This window comes from Sciurus vulgaris (assembly GCF_902686455.1).
Source record: "Sciurus vulgaris genome assembly, chromosome: 4".
In the NCBI taxonomy this organism is placed as follows: domain Eukaryota; kingdom Metazoa; phylum Chordata; class Mammalia; order Rodentia; family Sciuridae; genus Sciurus; species Sciurus vulgaris.
This window is the reverse complement of record NC_136464.1, coordinates 32,247,486-32,268,639: the sequence shown is the minus strand read 5'-3', so window position 1 is coordinate 32,268,639 and position 21,154 is coordinate 32,247,486. Positions and strand designations below refer to the sequence as shown.

The 21,154-nt window shown below is 34.7% G+C and overlaps 1 protein-coding gene across 1 annotated transcript in view; it reads right to left on the bottom strand.

Annotated features, from left to right (window-relative positions):
• Positions 1 to 21,154, bottom strand: part of TM9SF3 (transmembrane 9 superfamily member 3) — a 67,807-nt gene that overhangs the window by 25,710 nt on the left and 20,943 nt on the right. The window contains exons 4-9 of the mRNA XM_079138001.1: positions 18,255 to 18,415; positions 17,042 to 17,119; positions 9,995 to 10,126; positions 8,571 to 8,737; positions 4,928 to 5,022; positions 1,568 to 1,698 (exon numbers count right to left, since the gene is read on the bottom strand). Of these exons, the coding sequence (XP_078994127.1) occupies positions 1,568 to 1,698; positions 4,928 to 5,022; positions 8,571 to 8,737; positions 9,995 to 10,126; positions 17,042 to 17,119; positions 18,255 to 18,415 (764 nt within the window). The remainder of the gene's footprint in view (positions 1 to 1,567; positions 1,699 to 4,927; positions 5,023 to 8,570; positions 8,738 to 9,994; positions 10,127 to 17,041; positions 17,120 to 18,254; positions 18,416 to 21,154) is intronic.

The window sequence follows — 21,154 nt, the reverse complement described above, 5'->3', positions numbered from 1 at the left end:
TGTAGGAGGCAGCTAAGTGCTAGTTAGTCTTTTATTCACTAAAGGTCAATTTTACAAACTTTCTCTGCCTCAGTTTAGAGTTTAATATTTACATCCCAATAATGATCAACTATTAAGTTACCTAAAGGTAAATTGTGTCGATTAATAACATTTAAAATCCCATTAAAGGGCTGGGGTTGTAGTTCAGCAGTAGAGCATTTGCCTAGCATGTGTGAGGCACTGGGTTTGATCCTCAGCACCACATAAAAATAAATAAAGGTGCTGTGTCCATCTACAACTAAAAAAAATTTTAAAAATAAAATAAAACCCCCAAAGCAGTTAAATTTATAATTTTAGTGAGAAAAAGCAACATTGAAATTAATTTTTATCAATACCAAATTCAAAACTTGAGAAAAATTATAGCAAAATCAGACTTCTAATTTTTAAAGCACTACTAAAATAATTTATTCAGCAAACAAAAAATATGAACATCTTTAAGAAATAACTTGACTCCTTACATATACCTTCTGATACCTTAGAACTACTATGGAAGCAAATTATTTTAATCTACATGCAATTAACTACTTTTCCTTTCCTAATCAGTATTGCTTTCTGTGGTTTACAAATAAAACATTCAACTTTGAAGCAAGTTTTAAAATATTCCTAACCCCTGACTAAAATGTATTAAAGATTTAGTAAAAATTTATATTCAATGTCTTTGAAAAACATGCATTATAAATAACTAAAGTGATCTAAAATTTCTGTGAAACCATTTGATAACTCCCATAAAATAGAAAGAAAACCTCAACAAGATAAAACTGAGAGATGTAGATGCTAGCTGTTATTCTACCATAAACTACTTATATGACTGTGGTCAAATCATTTAGCTCTTAAATGCATGTGTATACAACTTGCATACATTTGTGTATTTATGTATGTGTCCCTGTGACCAAGTATACATTTACCCTGAAATCTAGCCCAGGTCTAAAATTCTGTTTCTAGTAAAAACTAACAGGATGGATTGGGAGACTGAGTTAATCGTGTAAAGTACCATTATATCTGTGTTCTGGTTTTAAATGACTCAAAATATTTCAAAGTCTGTGATTACAACTAAGGATGTTAAAGAATTTTAATTGTCTGTACAATATATATTACCAATATAAATGCTTAATGAAGTTCTAAAAATAGCATGTTAATAAAAAATGTGGTAAGCAGAAGATTTATTTCCTACCACTGCACTCTCCTATTAACCTTAAAACATTTATGTTTCTGTGTATATCATTATTTTTTTCTTGAAAGCATATTCAACAGTTTCTCCCATCTCCAATAAAAAGCTATAGTGCTCTCTTTTGTTAAATCAGCTTTTCACTTTACTGGCTTAGAGAACCAAGAAAATGGGGCAGGGACAACTACAGACTTAAACTTAACTAAAACTTTACGGAGGTCAACAACAACAGTTTTCTGTTCACCCAACTTTTCAGGACTAAATAGGGACTGGCTCAAACTATCAAAACACCCAAGGAGAGTTACCCTGGAGAGACAGCAGGCCTCATATTAGTGTTTAAAAAGTAAGATTGAAGCAACTTACCATTGTTCCAAAAGGAATGGCTCTTGAAGCATGGTAATAAATGGCTATAAAATTGATGAAGAAGGCCGTGCCACACACCATTGCTGGGATAAGGAACGCCCCAATGAACATCTGTTTTATCCATCTCCTTCCTGAAAGAGAAGGGAAACTATAAAAATAAGAATGAGCTAGACAGACAAAAACATACTAAGGTTAAAATTAACTATCTAAAACCAAACTATTTACTTAAAATTTTAACACTAAGATCTAAAATTTGACACCCTAAATTGGTTCAAAAGTATAGATATTTTATAATAAGTATCAGTACCACTCTTCAAGTAAGGGTAATGGAATCACAGCTTTTGAAGTGGGTGTACTGGAAAACAGCAAAGACCTAGAGTGAAAGATCCTGTTTTGCCAGCGTGCAGTGGCACACACCTATAATCCCAGATACTCGACAGGCTGAGGCAGGAGGATCACAAGTTTGAGACCAGCCTTGGCAACTTAGTGAGAGCCTGTCTCAAAATTTAAAAAGTTAAAGAGGGCTGGGGATGTAGTTCAGTGGTAATGCATCCAAGTACCAAAAAACAAAAGAAAACAAAAACAAAAAGTCCTATTTTGTTCTAATTCTGCCAATAAACTGCTATGAACTTTGGTAAGTCACTCCATCTCTCTGTGTTACGAGTTGGTCTAGATAAGAGTGTTTATTACTTAGCGTTCTAGAGCTTTCTGACATGCCCATGAGGTCCATGATAAAGGAAAACCCTACCAGGTTCCCTAGCCCTGCTTCAATCACAATTCCATTTCTCGTTTTGCACTCTGGAGTTTCATGTAAGTTTTTATTTGCAAAAGGGGTTACACACTACTTTAAAAAATATTTTTTAAATCCCTGGATGATCTCTAACTTTCCTTTTAGCTCTACAATTGTATGTACATGTGTATTTAAATGGATTTCTGTTTGAAAGGGAAAAAACAACAGAAATGTTTCATGTTCTTCCACTCAGTAATAACTTTAAAAGTTCCACTACTTTTTGTGCCTCTATGTACCGCCAAAATTCACACAGCACATATTATTCAAATATTTATATAATCAAAATTTTTAAATCATGTTCATATCAACAAGGAAAACAACACAGGGAGCTAGCTGTCTTTCTAATACAAAAGAGTATACAAAAGCAAGTGTTCTGCCAATGGAAAATATGTTCATATAGCTTAGGAACAGAATGTAAGGATCTAACACTGCATCACTATTAAAATTCAACCCCACAATCATAAGCAGTAGGGACCAAACAGAAAATGCCACAGGAGGAACAACTAATGTCTAAACTTTTTTGTTTTCCTCTACATAAAGTTCTTTTAAAACATCCATCTCACAGAATTACTATACCAAATCTTAACATTCCTCCAGAAAAACTCCTTGATTCTGAACTTTCTCCTCTACTTCATTTCTTTTTCACATAAGTGTCAAGAACCCCTTCTTCCCAACTAATATTGAGCACTTCAACACCACCACAAAAAGGGTGACAACTAATTGAAGTATTTCTTCTATTTAATTCCAACTCCTTCCTAGCATTTTCCTTTCCCACAATTTTCATATCTTCTCAGATTCAGAACTCTATCATTAAAGCTTCTTATCCAACTCTATTTCTCCCTTTCCTTTTAATGGTCAGAAAGAATTCCATATACATTCCACTGGGTACAATGAGTAGCCCAGTTATCTATGTTGTACTTTCTACTGCTCCCCACACTCTTGGAGACTCTAACCAAGTTCCAGGCTACCCCTGGCTTCACATTGGGTCTAATGCATTATTGGGTACACTGAGGACAGTGAAAACCCCTTAACAAACTACAGGATTTTAATATCCTGAGCTGAGAAATTCTTGATTTCTCAGGGTGCTATTAATCAACACATAATCTTCAGATTATACTTTGTAAAACCTGATAATCTTTTTTTTTTTTTTTTTGCGGTGTTGAGGATTGAACCCAGGGCCTTGTGCTTGCAAGGCAAGCACTCTGCCAACTGAGCTATATCCCCAGCCCAAACCTGATAATCTTAGACATGAACTTGAACACCATCAGCTTTCAAGAACAAATATAGGAAAGAAGAGTGTGGCTGGATGCTCTTAGCTTGCAATCAGATTAAAGCAAATTTTGTCCAAGTATGAATAAATTTCCTGTTTTAAATAAATTTGTTTCTGCTATGGCAGATTTTTCTTGAGGAGTTTATAAACTATAAAATTTTTAGTCTAACTAATTTCTAAGTCAACTTTAAAGCAGAAATATCTTAGAAGTTACCTTAGGTATCTTTATTTCCTTGAGGATGTAGTCCTATATGATAGGACGTTTCCAAAATCAGAAACAGATTTAGAGGCTAAACACATAACTAGAATGATCAGGAATCCATAATGATACCCCCACAGACAACCCAAAGAATTATCTACACTAAAAGTAGACAGTATCTATATTGAGGGTAGTCTAGCAGGACTTACCGGAAAAAAGCAATGGTAAACCAGAATATCTTGAGGGAATTTTAAATGATTCTATATTCTGATTTCTTATAACCTATAACTCTCTCTAATCTCCCAAAGGAAGGCAGCAAGATCCCCTAATACTGACACTGCTTAGGACAGGTTGTAAAAATCACATTAGGAAGTCTCTATCCTTGGGACTATAATTTTAAGATCTTTCGACAACCCTTCAATCATAAATGAAAATATGCAAATCTTCCATTTTCTGCATTTTTTGGAACCCAGACTATAGGAAAAACAAAGGAACTTAAAGACCCCAAATGTCATTACAGAAAAAAAAAAAAAAAAATCAAGGAGCAATACCCTTGTGTTATCTACATGTTATTCCCATCATTTTCAGGTCCCATTAGGAAAGCAAGGGGGTACTGAGGATGTAATGCTCTCAAAAAGAGATTATGACACAGAATAACAAGAAATCTTTGCCAACAGTCCTTTGATAAATATTAAGTCAACCGAAACAAACAGCTCTCCTTCCTCTGTCCAGAAGTTTTATCCACAAGCCACTAAAACAGGTCTTTATAATCACTATACATTTAAACTCTATGTGGAGTCCCAATATGGGGCATGTCTAAGAAGCTGGCACCTCCATGCAACATAATTTCAACAACTTAAATGCACACTCCTACAGGGCTAATTTCACAATGGATATAATCTATTAATTACTCCTAAATGAGGAAGTAAAATATAAGGATTCAAAAAACAGGATAGAGCACATAATAGGTTTAGTGGAGTTTATGTGAAATGAAAAACAAAGGATTTCACAATAGCTGTACTGCTCATTTAAATTCCAATACCTCATGGCAAAATAACAGTATTAATAATTAAAAGTACACAGTAATAACTAATAAGTTACCTCCTTGTCTAGCATACAGACTTCCTCCAAAATAACCATTCACTGGAGATGTAGCAGCATAGACAAATATGGCTGTACTGAGCATTGATCCCCTCCTAAAAAGAGGGAAAAAAACATGTACAATAAAACTAAAATTTTAAAGAAAACATAATATTATCATCTTATTAGCATTAATTTGATTTCAAAGATAAACTTTGGCAGAAATACAAAATATCATATCCTGGACTGCAAAAAACCTCTGAAGATTATCTCTAGTTGACTGAATTTCTTGTTAAAACTGCATCAGGCTAGTGCAATTTTTTTCTGGTCTGCAGTTAAATTTCACAATAAACTCTCAACAAATAGTTCACATTTCTTTGGCAAAAAATATTAGAAGCTGGCACCAAAACTGTTTTACAACCTTATAAACCAATCCCATCATATGGAACAGGATATTCATCTGCTTAAAAAAAATGACTAGAACATTCCTTTTGATAACCTGAATCAACAATATAAGATTCTTGCCTGCTGGCAGAAATAAAATGAAAGTAGGACAATTTATATTAAGATCTATGACTTCAAATGGTATAACACTGGACTTTCCCTATCTTGTTTCCCTCATGCTGTTATGATAATTTTATAAAAATCTGTAGGTCCACATGTCAACATTAACTTGTATTAACAATCTCTAACCTCCCCTTCCAATAATGGTATCTCAGGATTTCAGACCAACCTTTCTGTTGAGCAAAATGAGGGGAAAAAAAATTTAAATGCCTAGATGCAAAGAGCAACATTAAAATGATAAATGACAGTGTCACTTTCCGTAATACAGAAATGTACTTAATAACCCACTACATATTTCAACACGCTAGCCTTGTAATATATAGCAGTCTTCTGGTCAAACACCTATGCTCACTTTCTTAAAGTACATGAGTAACAGTGGAAACACTGCAATATTTCATTCTCATCAGTACACAGTTAAGTATAAGTGTAATATAAAGATTTATCATTCTCAAATTTAAAAGATCATGAGTCTCAAAGTTAATAAGTTTCAAAAGCCAAATATGTTATTTTGAGAACCCAATTAAACATTGCAAGCACTAATTATTCCTTCCAGACCACTGCTAGTGAGTTTGACCCATTCTCTGTTATAAATGTGTGTTAAGGCAGACACAGGCCTAACAATGTTGAAAACAGCAAGGCTGCTTCCAGTGTAAGACCAGTCCAATACCAATCAGAAGTTCCTAATACCAGTCAAAGGAGTACAAAATGACTACAAAGGTATTTAAGGTTGCAGTCCCCAGAGATATTTCCACTAAATCAAAGTATGAGCATCTGTCAAAGTGTTAAAAATCAAACATACCATTCTAACACCCCCCAATAAATCATTTTCATTTACAATGAAAAATCTGCTGGGGTAGCCTCCAATCCCATGACTAGAAAGGGGAACCACTATGGTGCTGCTCTGCCTACACCTTGATCCTACCCTACCCCTCTCTCCTGGAAATTTCAGAATAGCAGCAGCCCAGTGGTATTACAGGCTCACCTACACTTTTCAAACTTTATGCCTTCTCAAGAGTTAATACCACACATTAACAGGCATCCACAGTGATACTGATCCTCTACCCACACCTGCAAAATACATTTTCCTCTCTGATTATTATGGTAATCACAAGACAAAGTAAATTTCATGTGTCACATTAGCTACTCTTCATCCTTTAGAATCATTCCTTCTCTGGAGTGATTCATCCTAATTTTATGTGTAAATTTTTTATTTTCTTATCACTTCAAATCATTATTATAGCTATATACATTTCTTTAACAGAGCAAATTAAGAGAAGAGCTCTGGAGTAAGATTAACTTCAAATCTCAGCTTATTAATACCCTTTAGTAGTAGTTATATGATCTTGGTCAAATTACTTTACCTCTCTGAGCTTCACTTTCTTTGCTTATAGTAAGGAAATACTTTACAGAGTTGATGTGAAGATTTAAGATGCTAACATGCATAAAGCACAAAACATGGAACCTCAATAATGTTATACTCTTTTATATCATAATATTATTTACTGCTTTAGTACTTATAACTATATTCCCTTCAAATAAACACAACATAGAACAATCCTTTACATTAATGACAGCAAAAAAACAATGTATGACTTGCCTGCTACTACCATCTATTTGAGATAGATGATTTCTTATTTCTAAAAATTGGAGGTCTTTATTATATGAAATTTAATGAATACAGAAGAGCTTCTGCAGTAAAAAATGAGTTGCCAAATTGTTGCATTAACATTTTGAAAAGCTAACCAAAAACTTAGATTAACAAAGTAAAAACTTAAATTCTAGGAAAGTGGTTCATAAGACTGTGATGTTATAGTCGATGTCAATTGAAAAATAATGAATTTAAGTCAGTATTAAATGTACATTGTCTTCTTGGAAGATTTGAAGTGCTTTTCTTATATTTAGGGTTCAGTTCCTCTGAAATATATTAATCCCTAGAATGAACTACTCACCAAAACTCAAAAGTTTAGGTTTTGGTCAATTATCTTATAGCTTATATAGTAAATGAATTGCAAAGATTATATTTGAGAAACAAACTACAGAGGAACAGCTTTTTTGGTTACTACACATGCCTTAATACATATGCACTTCAGTTCAACAAGCACTGATGAGGTACCTTCCACATGCAAAGCTCTTTATGCAGCACTTTCAGAATTCCAAGGTAAGTAAAGACCCAGTCCTTGTTCTTAAGGAACTTGCTATAGAGGAAATAGTAATTTCATATATAGTAAAAATATTTAACATACAACTAAAGAGCCATTCTTCCAAATCAATACAATTGCTTGTCCATGAAATGCCAGGTGAGTTTAGGAAAGAATACATTATGAACTGAAATCGAGACTGAAATACAACTGAAGAGTTAAGTGTCATTCTGACTGAGGACTTCAAGGGATAGCATCTGAAATGTTTGAATCATACCCACTACAACCCACTGTGTGTTTGCTTTGCAGATGCCATAGTTCTCTTGAGTACAAGGTGATAGGACACCTCAATAGGGACTTCAGATCTTTGTGAATGTACATTTTCTTACAATTCAAAGGCCTCAAATGAAGAACTTCTTGCAAATGGTTTTTATTGGCAAAGAAAAAACATGTACCAAAAACCCACGTAAGAATTTTTTTAAGAAGTCATCTAATTACTTTTCTAACCTTGGTGATTTTTTTTTTTTTTTTTGGTCACTCTTTCTGCAATTATTCCAATGGTTTCTTTTATTCTGAAGAGAGCCTCCCAGTTTGGGAGGTAAATGTGAAGTAATAATAACTGTGAAATACTAATATTTCCTCATGAAGATCTAACTGAATCTTCAACAACAACAACCAAAAAAAAGCCCATTCACTTTGTTAAACAGCTCTGGAATGAAAGTAACGTCTGTTCATTTCTAATGAAATGTAACCTTTGTAATCATCCACAATGTTTAGTAATGCTAGCACATTTTAACATAAGAAGAGAAATGCATTCATAGCTTAAGATTTAGTCTGTAATAATGACATTTATATTAAATTCTAAGATAAGTGAAACAAGCAAATACTGAGTGCCTTAAAAGTTTTCAATTATCAAAATTATTAAAAGAACAACAAAAAAGTAATAAAATGCAAGCACTTACTCTGTATATAAATCTTCTATCATTGCAACAATAATAACAATGAGAGATACAGCAAATATCTGACATCCAGAACCAATGAGAGAGGAAAATATTAGTGGGTGACTTGAAGGTCTAAATACATCTCCGTGCACCTGCTTCCATCCATATTCATCTCCTAGGTCTCTATCCTATGTTCAAATACGTATGTATAGAGAGAAGAAGACAATTCAGAATCAAATTAAAACATGGTAGATAGGTTAAAAAAAATTAGTTAATTAAGTTCCCTCCCTCCAAACATACAGTTATTTAAAGAGGTTCAAAAAAAAAGACATTTCACATTTAAAACAATCACTGTTGTGAAGAGATTCAGGAAGGAAATTCCTGATTGTGTGCAGAGAATACAGAAAGATGTAGGAGCAAAAAGAAATGCTCAAACTGGGAGAACAGTTTACTGACTCTCTTCCTGTTACTTTTACAACCTATTCGTGACTGGTTCATAAATAACCAGGGATCAGGTAGAGAGCAAAAAAGAATGGGCATTGAACAGTGCTTATCATAAAAATGAAGAAACATCCTTCATAGCTTACAATCTAAGAAAACTTATGGGAAAAACATTAGATGTGGGTATGTTTATTTAAATGTTTATAAGTTTTTAAAAAAGAATTCAAATTTACTTCTCAACCTGCGTAAGCAAATGTTTCTTAAACAGTTTCTAAAACAATGTTTCTTAAAGAATTGCAGTCCGTCAAGGTAGTACATTTTGGGGTGAAGATACTGGTCAGCCATGTTTTGAGAAAGGACCAAATATTTTATCTAACTTCTGACACTTCACAATGAAGTTCAGCATACTAAAATTTAAATTTTTAAAATGTTTCCCAAATTTGTTCAAAGATGAGGTGTATCTACGTAGAATAGTCATTAATATTCTATGGAATAATACTTTTTGTTTTACAATTTTCTAAAAGAATACAGAAAACAAATCTGAACCCACTAAGTTAACCCACTAAACTAAATATAATCTTTCCATCCATTCTCTGAATTTTATGCAATACTTAGCAGTATTAGAAAGATGCCAATACAAGTCTATAAACATCCCAGCTGGCAATTCTGAAATTAAATGCTCTGGCAACTAAACCTTTATTTATTTAGTCTGATGGGTTCTAATTTTGTTATATCAAACAAGAGTTTATTTGTTCTGTTTATGACACTTAGGAGAACACTTGTATGTTTTATTGAAAAAAACATTAAGATATTTGATTATTGGGCAATAGCCATGGATTCCACTTGGAATTTTACACTTTTATAAAACCTTTTAGCGCTGAATTTTGAAAACTCATCAGAATTCAGAACTTTAGGTAAGAAATAGTGACCATTTCAAAATTCAAAATTTGAAATAACACTGAGATAAATGGATTTTATAGAAACAATGTAGACTGTTTGCTTACCATGTCATCCATTTCTTCTTCTTTACTGTACCGGGCATAATCTTTTCTTAACGTTCTCATTAAAATCATTGAAACTAAGCCCACCAAGAAGATAACCATCATGAAGGAGTTGAAAATTGAAAACCAATGAATCTAAAATAGAAAATAAAATGTTACCAACATGTAAGAGACCAAAGATCCACAAGTTTCAAAATGTTAACAAAAAAACAAACAAACCAACAAAAAAATCTTAAAAAAAATCTTTTAGATTAAAAAAATCAAACACATAAGGGACAAGTATTTACCATGCCAAAGGGACTGGCTTTCTTTAAAGTAAGCTTCCATACATTGAAAACATGCTATCATCTTTACAGATTTTCACAAATTTATTGCACAGATAAAGGGCAATCTGGCCACATGGCATAGGTTATTCAGCATTACACAGAAAGAACATGGGCTTTCATGTCAAATAAGCCTAGGTTTTAACCCAGGCTCTGCCAATTTCTAGCTATGTGGCCTCCATTTTCTCATCTAAAAAAAGTGGAGGAAATAATACTTATCTCTTAAGTGATTTATAAGGTTTAATAACATAAGAAAATAATGGCACCATGTCTGGCAAAGTGGATACGCAACAAACGTTAGCTCTGTTCCCCTCCCTGCAACTGAGCAACAAGATGAAAAGCTCCTTAAAACACAAAAGTCCAAACTATCACACTTTGCTGCCTTGGACTTGGGTCACCTTGAATGCACTGCTTTACCCTCTCTTTTTGTCATCCTTATTATTCAGTCCTTTCCACATTAGCCACCCACAGTACATAGAACACTGATGTATCCCTTAGCTTCTCCAGGTTCTTAGGGCTTTTGATTTCATCCACATGTCAGACACAAAATTGTGTCAATTCTGGTTTACTATGTTTCTGAGTGCATGGCAGCGTTTAGTGCATCTGACTTGAACCAGGTCTGTGGCACTGCCCAGTTATTCCTTTATTTGTATTTTCATTCTCAAAAGGTCCTGGATAGTTCCAAAATTTTTTTTCTTTTAGGCTCTAATGTCATCCTTTCTTCTGTCTTCTACCATCCAACATGACTTGACCTTTCAGCATTCATCCTCCTACACTATCATTCTTCTTGTCAATCTTCTAGAAACTGTTTCCCCTCTGAAGTCAATCTTTCCACTAAGCTCTAGTTCTCATTCACTCTGAGGGGCTCTCCCCACCTTTCATTTTGCACCCCTTGGCCCTCATCTTTCTCCAGCATCAGTAATTACAAAAGGGCCTCATCTATAATGGTATCTTGGGACTGTCACAGGTTTAAGCAAGACAGTTAACTATATAAAGTATACAGTATCATACCTAGTACATCATAAACACTAAATAAAATCTAAAAAGTCAATGTTATGACTATTATCATCTCTTAAAGTTTTCCTTGACCTTTTGTCATTTCATCCTTCTGACAATCTTACTTCCCTTTCAAAGTCACTATTTTTCAAAGGAGACTACAGGTTCCATTTCTTCCCTCACTTTCTCTAAAATACATTTCATCTTATTTTTGCCTCCCACTGCAATTTCTCTGAAAGACCTGTGAAGAACTTCTAAACAGATTCAGCAATTTTCTGCCCCCTCTTCTTGACATCCCCATCACATCTAACCTCCCCTGACACATTCCTATCCCACATCCCCCTTTCATCTTCCACATTACTCTTTCCACCCTGTGTGAACTTTCCCCAAAGCTCCAGTTGGGGTACTGTACTATGACTTCTTGGGCTTTCAGAACCTTAGCACTCCAGTGACACTGGTGACACACCCCGTGCCCCACCCTGCCCCAAGTTTCCAGCCTTCATTCTCACTCATGATTCAGACTTTCAAAAAACTCCATGACTTGCACTTGAATACTTTCCTGGAGTTTCAGATTCAGACTACCTTAAAGTAAGCTCATAATCTTCCTTCACGTCTTAACAGCCACTTCTGATTCTCTGAACTTCTGCTAATGTTATGAATATATGGCTCAGAAAATAAAGAATTATCTCTGGCTTTTCCTTCTAATCTTTCATAGGTAATCATTCTAAGTTTTTTTTTTTGTAAGGTTGGTGGTATGCCTTTGGTTTTGGGTTTTTCTTTTTTTCCTTTTCTTTTTGATCTCTCCCCTTCTTTTCAAGGTATCCTATAAAAAGTTATCAAAAAAATCTTTTTGAAACATCATGTCCATATTATCACTCCTCTTTTCTAAAATTTAAGAGTACCATATTCTCTTTGTTTCATATCAAACCTAAAATATTTTCCTAATATTCTATATTCCCTGTAATATGGTCACCTCATATTCCATAGTCAACCTTCCTTTCCATTACATCCTAAACTCCAAATAGGCCTGCCTCTGCTCCATGACCCACAAGTACAGAATATGCAATTCCACCTATGTTTTTGTTTTTTCCTAATTTCTTCTCACATGGGATCTGCTTCTATTTTCCTTTGTAATTTCTAACTAGTCTATAAATTCCAACTCAAGCAGTATCCTCTCATCTATAGAACCTTCCACCTACATGTCACAGTTCTCCACAGAAATCCTTCTGCTCTAAATTTCTACAGGTAAATCCACAGAAAACTTAACATACAGATGTACTATCTTATACAATTAGAAAAATTTTAACCTGGGCTAATATGCTGAGGATGTGCAGTAAAGTGAAGGGCAATCCTGGCTGTTACCCAGGAAAGGACACTCTATGGCTTTTCCTGAAAAGCAAGATACAGCCAACTACTCTGCCTCTGCATAAAGTCATTCAACAGCGTATTTACTGAGTACTTAACAAAATCATAAAGGAAACAATGATCACATTTTGAAATGTTTGCCCCAAAAGACTGTATGTTTAAATTTATCATAAAAGTATTGCTTAAGATTGATAAAAGTAGTCTGTGACAGGCTTTTCAAAAGATTTGATTTTATTCCCACTTATAGAAAATTAATAACCCAGAAAAGGTCAAAAGGAAAGAAATTCTATATAGATATGCTTGAATGGAACTGATCATTAGGTTAAGCGAAATAAGCCAGTCAGAGACAGATAAGCATCACGTGACCTCACTCATATGTGGATTGGTTGATCTTGTAGAAGCTGAGTAGAATGGTGGCCACCAGAAGGTGGGGAGAGCAGAAGGAGGAAGGGAAGGGGAAATGCTGAGCAATGGATGCCCGGTTACTGGGGTGCCACAGCACAGTGGGGTGACTAAAGATAACAATAATGTGCATTTCCAAAAACTAGAAAAAAGAATTTTTAATGATTTTACCACGAAGAAATGATAATGAGAAGAGAGGTTTAACCTAATTTAAACATTATACAAGGTATATATATATCAAAATATCACATGGTCCACCATAAGTAAGTACAATTTTATGTTTTATGTATCAGTTAAAAAACTGAAATTTTAAAAAAATCAAAACTTCTAACAAGGGTTTCTGCTATTTTCTAACCTAAGATATATACAACTTATGATATAAGCTGTAAATCATACCTATTACAATGTACTACCAAAAATCTGGTATTTATAGTATTTCTTTTAAAATTATGAAATGTGGTATGATTTTGAAATATTCATACCGGGGAAAAATTTCTAAAAAATAATAAAAGAATTCTGGTATCACAAGAGGTTACTGACCCTACTAACTACTGCACTCCAGCACCCCCTAGTGTTGCTAAACCTAAAGCAGTACAAATTTGTGACAGAAATTTGGCACAAATTTTGAACTAGAGATAACAATGAACTATACCAGCAGTACCACTACTAGATTCAGCTCTTAGTGCCTATGCCAGTGCTTAGTCAATGAATTAGATGTAAACTCTATACAAACTTTACACAGCAGATCCCATCCCCACCGACTTCTAGAAAACACTGTAGTAATTCCTCTCTCCACTGACTCCTTTGGTATATAGATACAATGTTTTTCTTTTACCTTAAAATATATATCTAGGGCTGGGGTTGTGGATCAGTGGTAGAGCACTCGCCTAGCATGTGCAAGGCACTGAGTTCCATCCTCAGCATCACATTAAAAATAAATAAATTAAAAAAATAATAATAAGGGCATTGGCACATGCCTGTAATCCTAGCTATTCCAGAGGCTGAGACAGGACCATCACAAGTTTAAGGCCAGCAACAGCAACTCAGTGAGACCCTCTCTCAAAATATAATTTTAAAAACAGTTGGGGAAGTGGATTGCTTATCATAGATGAGACCCTGGATTCAATCTCTAGCATCGAAGGTAGCAGGTAAGGGGCATCCAGGCTCCATCTTCTCTACTGGTTACTGTGCCATTTCTTTGTTCCCTGTAATAGGCAAACTGCCCACAAATTATACTTCCTATTTCAGTTCATCTCCTCCTATTCGCTTACAGTAGTTCCATTCAGATTTTGCCCCATCACTATACTAAAATCACTCCTTTTCAGGTTCACCAGGAACTCCAAATTAATCCAATAGTCATTTCTCAGTACTCATCTTACACTCAGTTTGGATTGTTGTCTAAAGGCCCATGTAAATTAAAAGGTTTGGTCCCCAGCTTGGCAGATTTGGAGGTGGTGGAAACTTTGAGAGGTGTGGCCTAGATGGAGGTCTTAGGTCATTCGGGGCATGAACTCAAAGGGAATAGTGTTACTCCAGCTCCTTCCTATCTCTCTTTCAATTCTGGGTCATGAGCATCTTGCTCTACTACACGACCCCCACCATGATGTGCTTGCCATGGGCTTCAAGCAACAAAGCCAACCATAGACTAAATGTTCTGAAATGGTGAGCCAAAATAAACCTTTTCTCTTTATAAATTGATAATCTCAACTATTTTGTTACAGTGTAAGAAAGCCGACAAATACATCTTACATGATCCATCAGCTTCAATTCAGAATTAATCTGTTTGTCCCCCATGATACATTGTCTTCTCTTGGCTTCCACAACACTATATGTTCTTATTTTTTTCCCCTCAAAGCCTTTAAATTCTCCTATTTTCCCTAAATAATTATCACCCCAAGGTAATAAAATGACAAAGGGCTCAGTCCTTTGTCACTCCCCTGCTGTAAACTACAATGTTAGCCCACTCCTTTGCCTTCAAGAGTAAAATTCAAACTCCTTACAGTATCCATGGATGATCTAGCTCCTATTATCTCCCTAATTTCATCTTCTTGCTTATTTCTCCAATGAACATGCATGTTCCCACTTTCACAGGTGTTTCAATGGTATTGCTCTATCTGGAACACACTTTCCTTCAGATATCCACATTATTTCCTTCAACTCTTTCAAGCTTTTGCTCACAAGTCTCTCTCAGAGGTTTACCCTGACTGCCATATTTAAAATTACAACTCACCCTGCCTGTGACACTCTTGCTCAGCTGCTCTCCTTTTCTTTTTCAATGGACTACAACCAGAGTATACATCTTACTTATTACTTACTAAAGTAGAATGTAAACTCAAAGGCATGGATCTCTGCCTTTTATTTTTTAGTGTCCTATTTATCTAGGACAGTGCTTGCCACACAGCAGATGCTCAATTAACATGTGCTGAAAGAATAAACAAGGTATATTGCTTTGCCTTTAAAAAAAGTACTAGAAGGCAATCTTTCCCCCAAGTCATTAATACCCAATTGGAAAGGCAGACTATGTGTTCCAGCAGGGAGTGCCAGCTGACAGCCCTCATGTTATCAAACATGTTATCATGTTATTAAACCTTGAAGTATCCTGTGGCCATACCTGTACTGGACTCCTATGTTTAGGACTGCCTGAGCATTGTACCTCAGAACGCATGGAGAGCGGGGGAAGAAGTGGGGGAGCAAAGTGTAGCTCCAGGGGTAGTGTGCCAAATCCTTCAGTAAGGACTAAACCCCACAGTTTATTCATTTTTTTTTTTTTAGTCCTAGGACCCTGAGGAAGATTAGCAAATAGTGATAGATTTCAGTGGAGTTGAAGGGTGGAACCTAGTAGCCATGATATAAATCTGTGACCACAAAAATTTATGAGCCATCTCAAAATTCTAGTCCAAAAGATTAGATGAAAAGAAAGAAAAAGCAACTCAGGAAGAGACTCAGAAGAACACATATATCCCTGACGCTTTGTTGTCTTTTATGTCCATTCTTACTAAAGAAAGAAGTCACCAAAATAAAGTCTGTCTTTTGTTATAAGAACCAAACTACCAGAACAAAACCAGTATCAATGCCACCCACTGGTCTTATGACCTGAGACCTAACTTATATCTGCTAGTGGGGGATGAGGAATGGGGAAGACATTTCCTCCCATTTTGATATTTCTTTCTATGTGAAAGGGTTTCCACTAGAAAAAAAAATCTCCAGGTCTCATTTCATTCTCCCATCCAACCCTTTCCAAGAGGATGCACTCATTCTGCAGTTTCTCCACGCCATAAGTGTTACAGGTGCCCAAGTACAGAAGCCTGCAACTGTACAACACTGCCTGGGTTAAGTCTGATTCTGAGTTTCAATATTAAGAAGTCCACTTGACCATGAATATAAGCCACATTCACCAATATTGGCATCATTAGTAATAAAAGTGGGATTTGGTTTCCCATATACTGTATTCTTTTTTGGTTTAAGCAACAGTATGAAAAAGGGGTTTTGGTTTTGTTTTGATTTTGGGGGTGCTGGGGATTGAACACGGGGTATCACATATGCTATCACTACAATATCCCCAATTCTTTTAAATATTTTATTTATTTATTTATTTACTTAGCAGTACTGGGATTGAACCTGGGGCCTCATGGATGTTAGGCAAGTGTTCCTTCACTAAGCTACATCCTGAGTTCATTTTATTTTATTTTGAAACAGGTTTGTACAAGTTACCCAGGGTGGCCTTAAACTTTCAATCCTCCTGCTTCAGCCTCTCAAATAGCTGGGATTAGAGGCATGCGCACCCAGCAAAAAGAGAGCTTTCAAGTGCTCCTCTAAAACTCCTTATTGCTCCAAGCACACGTCTGAAATCACCATTATCTAAATCTTGTACTCCACAACCCTTAGCACCGTACCCTACATACAATAAATGCTCAATATGTGTGAAACTGATTTGTGCACACACACAGTCTTAAAATTTACCTACCCTATGTTGAAAAAAGGATGGATCAAGATATTTGTCAAATCGATCTTCAAATTTTACATCTGACTTTTTCCATTTTACCTGAAAAAAATATTTTTCATTTGAAAATCAAGGTCAGTTAATTACATTAAAATCTGATGACAAAACTGAACAAAATTTAGAAATATTACACACTTAGAATTCAAATTAACTAGAGAAATGGTGGAAAGTTACTGACATTTAAGTAGTTGGAACAGTACCACAAAACTAACCAACTTTCTTTTCTATATAATACATATGTAATACAAAACTTACAACTTTTCTTAACAGAATTATTTGTTTTCAAAGACTATTTACTATTGTTGACTCACCTGATAAATGTGTTAAGAACTGAATTAATACAAGCTCATGTCACAAGTGTTTAAATCAATTAAAACAATCTGTAACTCTTTAGATGACATTCCATTTACTACAACTATTAAATTTCTAAGTTTTGTTATACAAGTATTATTTGTACTAGGTATATATGTGAAAAGTTTAAAATACTTTCAAAATTGACTGTAAGCAATGCATTTATTCTTCTTGTCAGGAAAATTACTGGCAAAGAAAGAGGACACCTACATTGAATTTCTCTCTTCTTTCCACCGTTTTTAAGTCTACAGAACAGAATCAACTTTATACTTGCTAAAGGGCTCTGACAGGCTCTCGCTCTGCAGGAGTACATCTTTCCAATGTATGAAGAAAACTGGCAACCTATACCTATATCCAGCATCTTTCAATATAGCATCAATTCTATCTACAATAGTAAAATGGAAAGAGAAACAGCATGAAGTATTGCAGTCTAAAAATGTAATCATGAAAATACATGGCTGGGTTAACTGACCGACCCAGTTATAACAGTAAACTCTCCTAAAGTAAATGGAAGGCAGGTCCTGCCAATGTGCCAATGCATAACTGGTATCTAATACTACAGACCTGAAACTCATCTTCTCCCTGATTTTAGAAGGCTTATTAAGAAAAAGGAAATACAAACATTTAATAATTTTTTGTTGCATCTAATTTAAAGATACATTTTCATTTATTAATGTTTAAAACACAATCACAGGGCTGGGGAGATAGCTCAGTTGGTAGAGTGCTCGCCTCACAAGCACAAGGCTCTGAGTTCGATCCCCAGCACCGCAAAAAAAAAAAAAATTCACAAACACTTCTTCCTACTTAAAATTATTTTAATACTTACTGAATATGACATCTGTATTTTAGTATTGGGAACCAGTTTAACCTTTCCTTCACTAGTTAGATTAACATCAACAATTCTATTTCCATTAAAACCTATTTCAAGCTTTTTGTAGGTCCAAAGATAATAATCTTCTCCATTTTCGTCTGCTTCACCAACAATACCTACAAAAGAAAAAACACTTTATACAAGGTAATACCACTTAGTATTTAAAACACCCCACAAGCTAAAAGTTCATTACACTATTTTAAATATAAAGAAACAATACGATTATTAGTTCTCATGGTCAGAACAAAGCAAAAGCTCCAGTTGGACTTCTTAATAAACACACAATGGTCAGACCATGATGAAAAAGTGATGATAGCTCAGCATAACTGATTACTCATTTGAACCTCAAAGTTCAGGCTTTGTCATTATCAGTCCTTTCATTTCAACAATTATCACCTTATGTGTACATGTTCTCTAACACCTCAAATTTTCAGTAAAGTGCATAATCTGTCACAATTTGTCAAAGTTACCCAGCTACTAGTGATGAAACCAAAATTAAAACAAAGGTTTCTAGAGGCCCAATTCAGTACTTTCTTTAATAACCCATCCCTGGAAAGATGTACATGTATGTGTATGTGCATAAAATGTACCAAAACTTAATATTCTTCTCTTTATGCTTCAAGTATGGAAATTATCCCTGGGCAAGTAATCAAAATTAAAGGAGTGTTACAGATAAACGGCAATGAGGCAATAGTTTAAAATGACCACTTGATCGTGATTTGGGATATTACAAGGGGAAGAGCTAAACAACGTGAGGCAATAGGTGATAGTTGCGGACCCATCTCTTGTGCCTCAAACAACCAGTTATTTGTCAAATGTTCTCCATCTAAGCCTATATACTTCCCAAGAGCCTTATGCTCTAGAAACTACTCTTTAGGGCCTTACCTGCTATGTTCAAAGCATCCCATTCAAGTTTTGGGGGAAAATATGATTATTTCTTATAAAGGAATATTTGCTTATTATCTGAAGTGATTCTAATTGACTAGTACAAATTCAAGGAATATAGTTGTCTTGTTTGGGTTTGTACAAGATAATGAAATCCTCCTAAAAACTAATTTCATTACAATTTATTTAACTATGTACTCTGAAAACCAGACTTTAGGGGTAAGGACACAATTATACCAAATAAGAAGCTTTCTCTAAGAGGCTTTTTAAAGATTCTGAAATCATTACCACAAGAAAAGTCAGACTAGATATTTTTTTTTTTTCCTGATAAGAATTTTCCATGGTTCAGACATTCTATAATATACAAAAGTATCCCCCAAACATGGCGGACTCTGAAATTCCAGGGCTAAAAATTATTTGAGACAAGAAAGCACAGTTGTCACTGTTGCTAAAGAAGTCCACAGCAATGACTAGAAAGTGATATATATATATATCCATCCTCTATCTATCCTAAGGATCCAGACAAGCAGACAAGAAACCCACAAGCAATGGAAAAGAACAAGGAAGGAACATGCTTTCTCATCAGAAATGAAGACAGCCTAGCCTAACAGGTTCTTCAGAACTACAGACTCAAATATTCATATGAATATGTGTGAATATTCAGCACATCTTCCTGCTTCCCTCAGAGCTGAACACAGAAATGTGTTACTGTACACGAATTACAATCATTTATATGAAATCTTTACTATATATACCTAATTAATGTGACACAGTAATGATGATTCACACAATTATCTCGAGATTAAATTTCTTACAAATTTTATCTTAGTACAATATTAAATCTGATATGCTTAGTCATTCATAATTTGCCATTTATGAACATAATAGTCTACTAATAATTTTAAGAATTAGAAGAAACATTAATTATATATAAGAATAAAATGTCTGGGAACAAAAAAAAAGAAAAATCACAGAGAAAAATGTGATCAAACATGTTGACTACAATAGCTGGCTATGTTTTGCATTTTAAATAATTTAACCAAGTCCACACAAATGACTTTTAGATTATGCATAAGTTTGTACTAACTATGTCACTTTAACTTGTTCTTTTAAGTACAGTTAGGTGATACTAAGTAGAATTTTGAAATTTAACTGTGCTTTCTCTCATGTGGTACTTTGGAAGTGTGGTTGTTGGATGTGATAGTTTCTTGAATGGCTTGCTTTATTCCTGTATTATTTTCTAAAAACTTTTGCTTGAGCACACTAATGTATTAACTGTACTTAAAAGAACAAGTTAAAGTTAAGATTAAAAAATAAATAAAAATACACCTGTAATCCCAACAACTCAGGAGGCTGAGGGCAGGAGGATCACTAGTTCAAAGCCAGCCTCAGCAACTTAACAACTCAGTGAGACTCATCTTTAAATAAAATACAAAAAAGGGCTGGAATGTTGCTCAGTAGTTAAGCATCCCTGGGTTCAACCATAGTATCAAAAAAAAAAAAAAAAAAAAAGAGGACAAAAGGATATTTTAGATTGTTCTAAGCACCTTTTAATTACTTGAATCTGAAAAGTTACACTGTGTAAAATTTATACTTTGAGGGAGTTTCATGTAAGGTTTGGCACTATCAAAAATCCCTCAAGAACCCTGCAGATTATAGAGAAAAAGTAGGTCCAGATCTCCAACATGTCGGCCTAGGACGAGACTTCCTCAACAGAACTCCCATAGCACAAGAAATAAAAGCAAGAATCAATAACTGGGATAGATTCAAACTAAAAAGCTTTCTCTCAGCAAAGGAAACTATCAGCAATGCGAAGAAAGAGCCTACAGAGTGGGAGAATATCTTTGCCAATCATACTTCAGATAGAGCACTAATCTCCAGAATCTATAAAGAACTCAAAAAACTCTACACCAAGAATACAAATAATCCAATCGACAAATGGGCTAAGGAAATGAATAGACACTTCACAG